Raw genomic sequence first — 13,448 nt, forward strand, 5'->3', positions numbered from 1 at the left:
TATTCAAAGATAATTCTGCTTATATAGCCTCCTCGAAACTAATTATATATATAACTGTATATTTTATCTGTTAGTTATGGAAGCTCCCATTTCTAATCACATAAAAATTTTAAGTGCCGCTTTATTTTGTTAATTAGAAATTTTAGAATATTGATATATTTTAATTATTGCATATAAATATATGAGGCCTTAGATTTTACTATATATACACATTTTAGATATTAATTTAGACATAATTTTTTTCGGATTTACTTAATATGACATTCAAAATAGTAAAATAAAAGAATACATAATACTGAAAAATTACAACATAAAAAAAACATTGAATTCTACATATAAAAATAACAAATCCAAAAGTTTTTATGATAAGAAATCGTTTAGTATTATTTTTAATGAAGATTTCATTATAGTTATCATACGTTTATTACATACAGAAGTGCTCAGTATATAGTTCACCAACTATTAAATATAAGGACACAATTTTGTTATATTTTAATAATTTTTTTTTATTTTACTTTAATTAATTATTATACTATATATATATATATATATGTGTGTACAGAGAACTTAATGACAAGTTATATAACAAAAATAAATTATAAAAATAATGAAGTTTCACTTCCCTGCTAATTTTCTTATATCATATTGAATTAAAATATTTTTAACTAAATTAATATATAAAAATTATTTAATTAGTTCCCTTATAAATTAAGCAAATTTTAATAATTTATTTTATATAATAAGAAAAAAAACTTTATATACAAAAAATTTGCATTCATTTATATGTAAAAATAGACGAATCAAAAAAAATTTGTTTACCAGCTTAAAAAAATATTTTTAAAATTCATTTTTTATTTATTTTTACTTTTTCTTATTCATATATAATAATAATATAAATCTTTACATTTCTAAAATCGCTAAATTATATATTTTTCTTTTTATATTATGTTAATTATGTACTTAATAATATATATAAGCTTAAAAAATAAAGTAAAATAGTAATAGGGATAATATTAAAGCATTATCCATACTCCGTAAACGCAAAATCTTATTTAAAAAAGTTATTATTTTATTATACATTATAATTTCCTATGTATATCATAAAAAAAAAAAAGGTTTCTTAAAAAGTATTACACAATAAATATATTGCGTAATACATTTCTAATAAAAATTATATTTATTTCCTTTAGTAAAATATATGTAATATAATACATTTACTTTGCTTGATTAAATTCAAAAAATGATATTTTTATTTTTAAAAAAAAGCTAAGCATATACTTTTCTTATTACATATACAAGTAGTCATTTTAGAATTGAATAAGATAAAAAAACCAACACAAGTATTTTCATTTAAAATATGAATTCTAAATAGTACCAATAAATATATTTTAGTTTTAATATTATATATTAATTTTTATTTAATATATACATATTTAATGACAATATATTTTAACACACCAATAAATATATAAAGCAATAATATATAAATATAATGCAACCATAATTTATAATACAAAATCAAAATCATTAAAACATTCAAATATACAAAAAAGCTAAAAACTTAATTTATTAATGTTCGTATAAAAATAAAACCTTATACTCATGTATATTTACAAAATTATATCAATAATATGTATGACTATAAAGTTTATAACAATAAACATATTACATATAATAATCCTTATTAATCATTAATTTATATGAAAATACATATTCCTTATTGTTCATTTTACTCTCGCATCAACTTAATTTTCTTGTATTTTTCATTATTTTTTAAGATCTTAGGAACAGCTATTATAATTATGATAGATAATATAAAGATAATTAGTGAGAACATTATTAGATAAGAATATTTTTCTGGACAAAGAGTGTCTACAATAGATTTCACGATATCATGCAAACTTTCCGAACTAAATTTAATTTCTATTTTTTCGTTCATATACCCTAATCCACATAATATTGGCAATCCTATTCCGATCAACATAAAAAGAAAAAATATAAAAGCTGCCAATCCGTAACTCCTAAATTTTATTTTTTTTAATAATATATCACAAATTTTGCTCTTCTTATCAAGAAAATCATCATAATTTCTTTTTTTAATCCATTTTTTTTCAAAATGGAAGTGTTTTCCATCAAAAATTCCATTATTATAATCTATATATTCTGTATAGTACTGCGACTTATTTAATAAACTTTTATTTGATTGTTTATTTTTTCTTTTCGTTACTTTTTCATTATAAGATATGTCTTTCTGTTTGTCAATTTCAGTATTTGGGAATCTTTCTTTTAAACAGACATTATTTGAATCTTTGTCATGTTTATATTTTTCTAATAATCTATAACTTTTTATACCTACTTTTCTATCATACTTACAGTTTCCGTCCAAAGATTTGCCAGATATACACTAAAAATTCAAAGTAAATAATTAGATTTAATAAAAATAAATAAACTAATGGTAAAATATTGTAATGATTAATACAAAACAAACAAACTATAAATAATAAATATTATACTTATATTATATTGTTTTACCACATAATTACTAAAATTGCTTATCCATGTTAGAATGATAAACTCCGCAATTTTAATAAATATTATTATATTAATTTTGTGTCTCATTATATATATCTTTAATACTATATTATATTAAGGAAAATATTAACAAAAATATAATGTACTTCCAATAACAAACAGTTCTATATTTATAAAAATTTTTTTTTTTATAATTCTCTCATTAAAACATAATAAAATCTATATAATTATAATTAATTATACTACATATAAATAGTAACATAACTTTAGAAATATATTGTATAACTAATAAAGTTATATTAATATAAAAATAAGTTTCATAAAAATAAATTAACTATAATTTGTTCGTATATAATTAAATATATATTTAATTTAATGTAGTGTATTAATTAGATAATGCTTTTATTAATTATTTTCGGAATAAAATAAGAAATAAGTAAGTGTTTTTATATTAAATGTAAATATTGAGTTTATCTACTACATAGAATATGGAGTACATATATAATATATCCCTCAATATATTAACGTAATAATTACTAATTTTAAGGTTGTTATCATAATAATAATTCTAAATTTGTAAATATTGTATTTAGGAAAATCTAGATATATTTTATAGAACATTAATTATTATAACACTATAAAAATCATAATAACAAAATAAAAATAAAACTTTGTGTATTATTACAATTATAATAGGGGCATTAGTTTCTCCTTAATGACAATATTTTATGGTTTATAATTTTTTTAAAGTGATGGATTTAATATATACTACCTAATCTATAAAAATATATGCAATATAAAGCAAACAAAAATTCATTCATTATATTTGTGCTATTAATTTTAAAAATTACAATTTTTAATTTTGATTTATTCCATTATTTCTCAATGAAAAATCTCTATATTCGAGTACATTATATTTTAATTTTTTCTTTAGTATATATATATTTAGAAGAAATACTAATATGGTAGAAAAACGATCAAAAAGAAATGTTGTTAAAGATAAATATTTATTGAAATATTGCATGCAACTGCATTAATTAAAGAATATTCCAAATGAAATGAATTTGCAATTAAGTATAATATGTATAGTGCATAATATACACACGAAAAATAGGATAGGACAAAATAATTTACTAAGATGTATGTTTTAGCAATTTTTCTGTTAACGTTAGAACGTATATATTATTTTTTATACATTCCTTTAAAAATATGTTATGTCAGGAGAAAATATTAAAGGTTTACTAAAATAAATAAACATAAACATAAAAACAAATAATCATTTACTAAAAAAATTATAAACAAAAAATATATTATACCCACATATTTGCGTTCTATATGTGTAACCCAAACAGCGATAACTATGATAAAGTTATACGCACAAAATATTATTGTAATAATCTGAAATATATCGTCATAATGTAGTTATGCTTAAAATAAATTATTTATACAAGGTAATAATAAACAACATTAGAAAATGTTAAAATATTACAAAAATTAATATCATAATATTTTTTATAGTTTTACATTATTTATATTTTTACCTCAATATATATTCAACCTATTTATCTATCTTTTTATGTTACAATTATTTGAGTATTTAACGTTTTATATCACATAAAATATTGCCATATAAAATATAAGCCATTCCGTTTTTAAAATGGTTAAAAACATATATATATGTATTATGAGATTATTTATGAAAAATAAATTCTCTATCTCACATATTCCTCTTAAACATTTAAATATAAATACAAGTTTTTTGTTTTTTTCTATATTTATGATTTCTAAACAATATTTTAGACTTTTCTTCTAAAAATAAATCATATTTTTTTAAATTATTTATGATTTTACTCAATTAAGCTGTAATATACAAATATATTAAGTTCTTTATAAAAAATATATTTTTGTCCTTAATATATATCTACACAATAAATAAATTATGCTACTTTATATATGTAGTAGTATAAATATCTTATTATATCATCATTCACCTCTAGATCCAATATTCTTTCTTTTAATCCAATCTTATAAATTTATTATGTATCCTAATATATTTTATTTTTAGATGGTAATATGTTCAGCACTGTATGCAATTAGATTAATTCATTTTTTTCCTTCATTATTATTATCTAAAGTGTAATAAAAATATTTTTGCTTTTACAAAGGAAATATTAACAGATTTTTTCTTTTTTTCTTAAACAGGAAGTAATTTATTAATATTTCTAACATAAAATTATTATACTTATTTAATAAAATCTTTTACAATAATATATTGAAAATTTTTTAATAAAGCTAAAATAAAACTTATCTAATTAAAAAAAAAACAATATAATATGTATATGAATTATCAATAAAAAAATAATGCTTCTTTTAACATCATTTTATCTAAAAATTTACATTATAAATATAAATGTATTAGTATTTGTCAATATAATTTAAATATATTTTTTTATACACCTTTAAAATAATAATAACTCTTCAATTGATACATTTTTATACATAAAAAAAGAGGAAATAAATATAAAGTATTACTTGCAAATTGTTAGATGAATGCAGAACAAATATATATTTATCCATGACACCTAACTGTAATTCACTTTTTTAGTGATGTATTGATATATTTAAAATTTTACTATTATGAAAGGCAAAAAGAAAAAAAATAATTCATGTTATCTATTAATATATAAGTACATTTAATTCATTAATATAATCATTTTATATCGTAAAAAATAAAAAATAATAACTTGAAATATTTATAAATATTCAATATAATATATATTTAAGTAATTTTTTAAAATTAAGCGCACTTATAAAAAATGAAAAGGGCTTAGCCCTACATTAACTGGTCATATGTAAAAATCCTAAGTTAATCGATTATAAAAAAAAAAATATTTAATAAAAATAATAATTTAATATATATCTATATTTTCTCTTTAAACCATTAAAAAAAAATAAATGTTTGTTAAAAGGACGTTTAAATAAATAAGTTCTATAACACATTATTAATAAACTAATATATATAATAAATATTAAATATTTCCTTATATAATATATATGTATCAATACAACAATATACATTCGCATTTAATTGTTATATGAAAAATGTAATACATCTTTTTTTAATATAAACCTAATTAAACATTTATCTAAATATACCAACAAATAATCATTTTATATAAGAAAGAGATCAAATAAAAAGAAATCTTATTATAGTTAAAATATAAATCACCACGAAATGTTGATAAAATTGTATAAATTATCTTTTTATATAGTAATAATAACGTACAAAAACATATACTTATACGAATTTACTGGAATACACTAATTTACACGAAGCCATTAATTACATTAAAGGTCAAACTATAATTTAAACTACAAATAGAAATATACTAAAATATTCTAATTCACAAAAAAACTAAGATAGTATTTTTTTAACTTGTTCATAAAAAATTCCCTTATCTGTATGTTCATATATAAGAATTAAGCAATTATTGATATGTTTATTATATATATTTATATATATTTTAATTGTTAGTTCACATTGATTATTTTATTACAGAAAAAAGTATGTAACTAATTATTAATTTTATCTTTGTCTGAACTTTATTCTTTCATATTTTTTAACTTTTTTATGATAATAAACAATCCTTGATATAAATGTTATACCTAATATTAAAAACGGTAAGCCATATATTAGGATTCTAAATAATCTTCCTAATACATTCAATTCACTGATATTTTCAGACGCGTCTCCAATGGATCTCCAAAACTCTTTTGCTTCTTTCAGCGACCCATATACTGCCTTCAACCACCCACTTTTTCCACATTCTTTCAAAATTTTCGAAAATCCTATTGCATCCCACAACCCTTTATTTCCATCTATCAAACCCCACGATAAATCTACTATGGGCAGTACTGATAACAAAAAGAACATTAATAAAGGTAAAACAAATAGTAGTACGCATTTTTTACGTATTACTTTTCCGTAAGACTTATTACTAATTGTCTTGTTGTTTTTAAGAAAATCCATAAAATCCATTTCTTTGAATATTTTTTTTTCAAAGTAGGAATAATTTTTTGTTTCAAACATACACTTGTTTTTTTTCATATATGATTTACAGTTTCCTTTAAATTCTGATGGAATTCCATTTGAATGTTTTCTTTTTCCAGTGTATCCTTCCATATTATTAGATATATCTTTTTTTTTCTTCATTCCATTATTTGTCATTTCCTCTTTTAAACCTAAGGCATTTGAATATTTATCCTGTTTATATTTTGCTAGTAATCGATAATTTCTGGTTCCTGATTTTTTATCAAGTTCGAAGTGCTCATTCATAGACTTGCTAAACGGCCTCTAAAATAAAAGAGAAATGCAAATATGTACCATTTAATAGAACCTAAAAACTAATAAATAAAAAAAACTATCAATAAATATAGAACACTAAAAATAAAAACAATACAAATATCCTTAAATATTATTATCATACTACATCACTCTTAATATGACAAATCCTTGTTAAAAAGATAAACACAACAATTTTAATAAGTACTATTATCTTAATTTTTCGTTCCAAGATATACATTATTATTATTTATTTTATATATTAAAGAAACAAACAATAATATTATAATATATTTACAAATATAAAGTATGCTGTATTTGTTGAAAAAACTTTTTTTTAATGCTACGTGAATACTTAATCAAATATGTAAAACTATAATGAATATTATGTTTACAAAAAGAAATAATCGAAACATTGTTCTACAAAATTTTTATGTTAAAGTTATTAAAAATAAAAATAAATGTACATTTATATAAAATAACTTGAATACATTCACAATAATTCAGAATATATTATTTAATTATTGAACTTGATACATCGATTAAATAATTTTTTATTTAATCCTTTTCACTATAGATTAAAAAGAAAAATATATGTTCCGTTAATATTTATAATTATTGAGCTTATATAGAATATATAGTAGGATAGAATATATATATAATACATTTCTCTAGATATTACAACAATAAATATGAGTTTTAAGGATGTTATCCTATTAATAAGTCGAATTTTATAAACATAATATTTTAAAAGAGCGTGATATTATTATTAAAAATATTAATAATATAATTAAAAAAATTGTTGTAATAAATGAAAAAACAACATTATACGTTATATCTATTACAACATATTATTTATTTACTACCTAATCTCAAACAGTATTTTATAGAATATAAGATATACAAAAAAATAAAATTAATTATACTCTATCTAATCTACGAAGAAATAAATATTTTAACGTAAAATAATGACTGATTTTTTTATTGTTTTATAACAATTTATGAAAATTATTGCTTTTTATTAAGTTTAAATTAAATAATTTTTTGGAAATAAAGTATTCTTAAATTTTTGAAATAATTTTTTTTTTTTTTTTTTAAACATAAATATTTAAAGGTAATACAATAAAATAAAACAAAGATATATAAAAGAGTTTATTAAAATTTTTTTCATCAGGTTGTCGTATTTTTTTATATATCTTTATCCATGTTTTATACCAAAATATCTAGATTCAATTATATATCACCGGAAAATAGTAATACATAAGCTATCTTATATCGTAGGTAATACATTTATAAATATACATATCTATAATAACCAAAAAACTTTTAATATTAACGTTTAAGTAGTATTTGAATTTACATAATAGTACTTTTAAAAAAATTATGGTTATATCATGTGAAATACTCAAATATAAATTTCACAAAAAATCATATATACTATCCTTATATAACTAAGCTTTTTATTCAAAATATATCTTAATATTTTAATTAAAATATATTGCAGCTTATAGTTTTAATAAAAGCATAATTATTTTTTTATTAACTAGAACATATATATAACTTAGATTTTCTTTTACCACATGTTAAATTATTAAAAAATATATTAAAAATATCTAATAAATTTCTTGGTCATTGATGTAAAATTCTTATGTTCTTGTACATATTCAAGAACCTACGTATTCTGCTGTAAAAAAATGTATAGAAAAAAAAATTGCAGAGTACTACAAATATATTAACAATTATCTATATATAACAATATTGAGAAAAAAATTTATTTACCATAAAATTTATTTACATATTGTTTAATGATTAATTTAATTTTATTATATCTATATAATTTACTTTTATAAAATACTTACTGTTTATAACACATCAAAAAAAAAAATATTTCTATGAAATGCACAAACACCTGAATAATATTCGTTCAAAAAACATTCTCTAACTACTAACATAAACAAAAAAATACAATATCTTTTTATTAAGAAATTTTTTTATTATAGTTCAAAGTATTCATAGAATCGAAACATTCATTAAAAATATTTTTATATTCAATCAGATTTGAAACACACCATTCATAATAATTTATTTCCAAAGAATATTTGTTATTATTTCTATAAAATATGCATACAGACAAAAAATATAAAGAGAGACTTAATTTTATTAAATAAAAAATAACTATGTACATTTAAATTAAAATTATTTTATAATAAATTTCTGCCTATGTTATTCTTTAAATAGTCATTTATAACCATAATAAAACTAAAAAAAATCTAATATTGTTATAAACATAAATTGTCTAATTAACAAAGAATATTTGTATTAATTGCAATTTTGTATAACAAATTAAATAAGTTCATATATTTTATGATAAAATTTTACATAAAAACTCATATACACATAGTTTTCTCAAAAATAGCTCTTACATTTGTCACGAATATTTATCTATACGTATTTAGTATTACAATAAAACAAAAAATACATATATATATATATATATATATATATATATATATATATATATATATATATATAATAATTGAAAATCATAAATTACCCTATAAGAATATAGTATATTATTAAAACAAAAATATAACTATACGAACTGTAATAAATATTTAATATATATTTTTATACTTTTCCGTGTAAATACATATGTGTAAATTATATATGATGCATAATATAACTTACATTCATGTAAGACGGAATTTTTTTACGAAAATAATATCATTAAAATAATGCAGTATATTAGTAGTTACATGAAAAATATGTTTTCTTTAATTGATGTATTCATTACAACTAGACTTTATATTCATTTCCTCGATTATCAGTTACATATTTGAATAATTTTATTAGGATATAAGTAACTGTAGATATAATTATAATAGATGATGATAATCCAAGTATACGCCCATTATTCTACATTAATAACAATAACATATTTTCATTTATGAACCCAGAATACTTACAGGCCGAAATAATATATCCAATTTAAGTAATAAAATGGATAATAGAAATACCATTAAAAAAATTTATATAGATAAAACGAATATCAAAGATGTACTAGTGCATGATGAATGATTTAGAACTTTTTTCTGGGTATATTTTGTATATCTCCTTTATTTATATATAGGACTAAATTCTCTATATAATATATTTTCAAAGAAATAATCTATCTCCGCAAAATGGATTGCATATAATTAATTTGAATTACTTAATTAAACATTTGGTTGATATTATTGTATTATCTTTATTCAAAGATTCTTATTTTCTATCAAATTTTGATTCATATTTATAGTCCTCATTTTCTGAATCATAATATCCATTTAAAACAATATATCTTATATTTCTGAATTGTTTTTCTACTTCGCATCCTCTGACAATAAAATATCAGTTTACGAATATATTCTTCTATGTGCATTACTAATATTTCCTAAAGATATATTACACAACAATAAAATAATATATTTTAATCATTTACGATATAATATACTTATTTACTTATTATGATGCTATTATTATTATTATCATATATATACATATATGTATAATATGAAGCAACTAAGAATATTAAACAAATTTCCTTGAGTGATATTATTATACCACATTATAGTAATTAGTATACCATCAACTATATAAAAGAAATATAGAAGTTTTAACTAAAATAAAAATCTTCATTTTTCGATTAATGTTCCAATTATTTAATTTTATATTTCCTTTATGATAGTAATAAATTCATCATATTTTCATAAGTACTAATAAAAATATTCTGTCATTTAAGTTATAGATTTTTTTTTTTTTCATTTCAAAAAAGTAATTAAATTCAGAAATTAAGTACAAATATAATCTTTATAAAAGAAAAGATTATCTTAAAATTGTTTTAATAAATATTTGGAATAATAATATTTTTAGAAAAAGTAACATTTATTGCAATTAGTTTTTGTGTAGTAAACATATATCAAAAGCTAAAAACAAATAATAATAAATAAATAAAATACTTCATATAAATCCAAAATAAAACTCTTTCATTATAATCTTTTTTTTTTTCTGTTAATTTTCATCTTATCTAATAAAAAATCATTATTCAAAGATTTTGTTCTAATACATTTAAACAATATGGTACTTTACCAATATTTTTGAATGTAGTCTTCGAAATGAAAAAATAAATATAATATTAATTAAGAGAAAACAAATAACCTTAGTGCATAAAAAAAAATATATTGAAATAAAAAAAAATAATGTACGCAAATAATACTAGTAAAATGTTAAAAATTAAAATGTATAATTTTAATAATCAAATATTAATTTAATTGTTATTGTTTTTAATTTATCATATATTATTTATTATTGAAGATTTTATAAAATAAGATATAATAACCACTCAAATATTATTGTTTTAATATACATTTCTATAACTATATTATTGAAATTATTGATTTAAAATATAAATGTACATTATCCGCATAAATTACAGCAATATTGAAGTTATTATAATAAGTAAAATTTTCATATATCTTATATAATATATAAATATAACTATGTATATGTAATATAATAATTTTTTTTATCAACTAAGCATTTAATAATTATGCTATATCAAATTATATCAAAATATAATACTATATATAATATAAATGTAAGTATAATATATTATAATTTTGTTTCTGCTATATATATTCCTTCTCTTATTTAATTAATAATTTTTATAAAAAATATTTTCAAAAATAATTACAAAATAGTAGATAATTTCTAAAAAAATTTTACACTATATTTTTTAACAATAGATCTAAATATAACTGTTCTAAGAATATTTTCTGAATATATTCTAATACATATTTTATTTCTAGAATTTTTTTGTTGTATTATATCCTCATTAAAGCAATATTTTATCAATATATATTATGTATATAAATATATAATTGTTTTTCGAAATAAAATTTTGTATAGTGAATTATAATATTAACACAATTATTTCCGTAACGTACTCATTAAATACTTTTTTATTTGTTTTATTTGAATAATATTATTTAATAGTATTTTAATTATAACTTTTACGAAAAAAATTTTTTTAATTATAACTTTTTTATTGTATTTCATTAAGTACTACATTTATATTTATTTTAAAAACAAATCTAAAGAATTGTTATATCGACAAAATATAAAATAATTGAGTCAAGTTCTAAGTTATTCGTGTGCTTATTTTTTTTGAAAAATATTAAATATATCTAGTAAAATATTATATAAGCTTTTACAACTTTAAAAATATCTATTATATAACAAAATACACAAATGATCATTTTTTTTATTAGAGCCTTTATTTTTTCCTGTCTAATATGGATATTCAAATATTATGACGAGGTATCATAGTTATTATACTTAATTTTTTTCCTTTTTCTTTTTTATTTTATGTTTTTACATGAGAGGAATATTTTATTCATATAATATATAAATATATATTTTTTTAATATGAACTTATAGTCAAATATCTGCGATAAAACTCGGAACAAGGAATTGAACATAAATAACATATTAAATATTAAATATAGCAGATTGTTAAGCAGTGAAATAAGAGCATCTCTGGAAGATAAACATAAATGTTTAAAAGAAAAAATATATGATTTAAAAGGAAAAAGTACTGCATCATTTGAAAAAAAACCATATGCATTAAAGCAAAATAACTTTTTTCAAGAAGAAGATAATGAATCAATATACAATTATACGTATCAAGAAGAATTGAATTATTTTATCCCACGTAAAAAACCTCAAAAACATGGAGCTTCTAACGTTAAGAATAATTTAAAAGAAAAATCTTCTACATTAAAACATTATAATAATATTCAGAACAATAAAAACATACACAAATCTTTAAAAAAGTTATACTCAGAGAATGATTCATCTTTAGACAATATCAGCTCAAGTAATAAACGTAATTGTATTATTAAAAAAAATAAAATTAATTTTAGTACAAGTTATGATCGTAAACGTCCAGTAAGATCTGCAATTTTGTTTTTGTTTACTATGCATATAGCACTTGCATTTTTTCCGTTAACTGCGATTTTTGTTGTGTATTATAATAACGGAGAAGGCCAAGAATAATTATGTCTCTTATTAGTTCATATTATAATACATAGTATATTTGTATTACTAGTAAAATTGTTTTCATATTTCATTCTGCTTCCTTGGAAAATACAACTGTTTTAAATTAATATACATAAAACTATCTCATAAATTAATCTAAGTATAGTAAAAAGTGGGAAACAATTATTCATTGCAAAAATTTAATTCTATAAATTTATTTTAGTAATCTGAAAGAAAATATAATTTTATATATTCAATTGTAAAAAAATGTATGCCACCAATACAATTATCTAATATATATGAATTTTTTATATATTTTTGCACTTATTATTAAAAAATTGTCTTTATATAATTTTATATTTCTTGTAATATAAATATATATTCTGTACTTTAATTTTTAGTTTAAATTATTAAGGATTTGTAATATAATTAAAAATTTACTTTCTAGCGATATATATATATATATATACTTTAATAAATTTTGCTTATTTTTCATATT

The 13,448-nt window shown here is 18.2% G+C and overlaps 3 protein-coding genes across 3 annotated transcripts; 1 reads left to right on the plus strand and 2 right to left on the minus strand.

Moving 5' to 3' along the window:
- Positions 1–1,729: 1,729 nt before the first annotated feature.
- On the minus strand, positions 1,730–2,619 carry PmUG01_14011500 (fam-m protein; the record flags this gene model as incomplete). The annotated part of the gene is made up of 2 exons (XM_029007662.1): positions 1,730–2,404; positions 2,533–2,619. 2 exons carry the CDS (start codon positions 2,617–2,619, stop codon positions 1,730–1,732), a joined length of 762 nt encoding a protein of 253 aa, XP_028864029.1.
- A 3,499-nt stretch (positions 2,620–6,118) lies between these two features.
- On the minus strand, positions 6,119–7,115 carry PmUG01_14011600 (fam-l protein; the record flags this gene model as incomplete). The annotated part of the gene is made up of 2 exons (XM_029007663.1): positions 6,119–6,886; positions 7,020–7,115. 2 exons carry the CDS (start codon positions 7,113–7,115, stop codon positions 6,119–6,121), a joined length of 864 nt encoding a protein of 287 aa, XP_028864030.1.
- A 5,045-nt stretch (positions 7,116–12,160) lies between these two features.
- Positions 12,161–12,967, plus strand: PmUG01_14011700 (Plasmodium exported protein, unknown function; the record flags this gene model as incomplete). Its single annotated transcript, XM_029007664.1, has 2 exons — positions 12,161–12,229; positions 12,350–12,967. The coding sequence occupies 2 exons, from the start codon at positions 12,161–12,163 to the stop codon at positions 12,965–12,967; spliced, it is 687 nt and encodes a 228-aa protein (XP_028864031.1).
- Between the last annotated feature and the right edge of the window lie 481 nt (positions 12,968–13,448).

Source organism: Plasmodium malariae (assembly GCF_900090045.1).
Source record: "Plasmodium malariae genome assembly, chromosome: 14".
Lineage (NCBI taxonomy): Eukaryota > Apicomplexa > Aconoidasida > Haemosporida > Plasmodiidae > Plasmodium > Plasmodium malariae.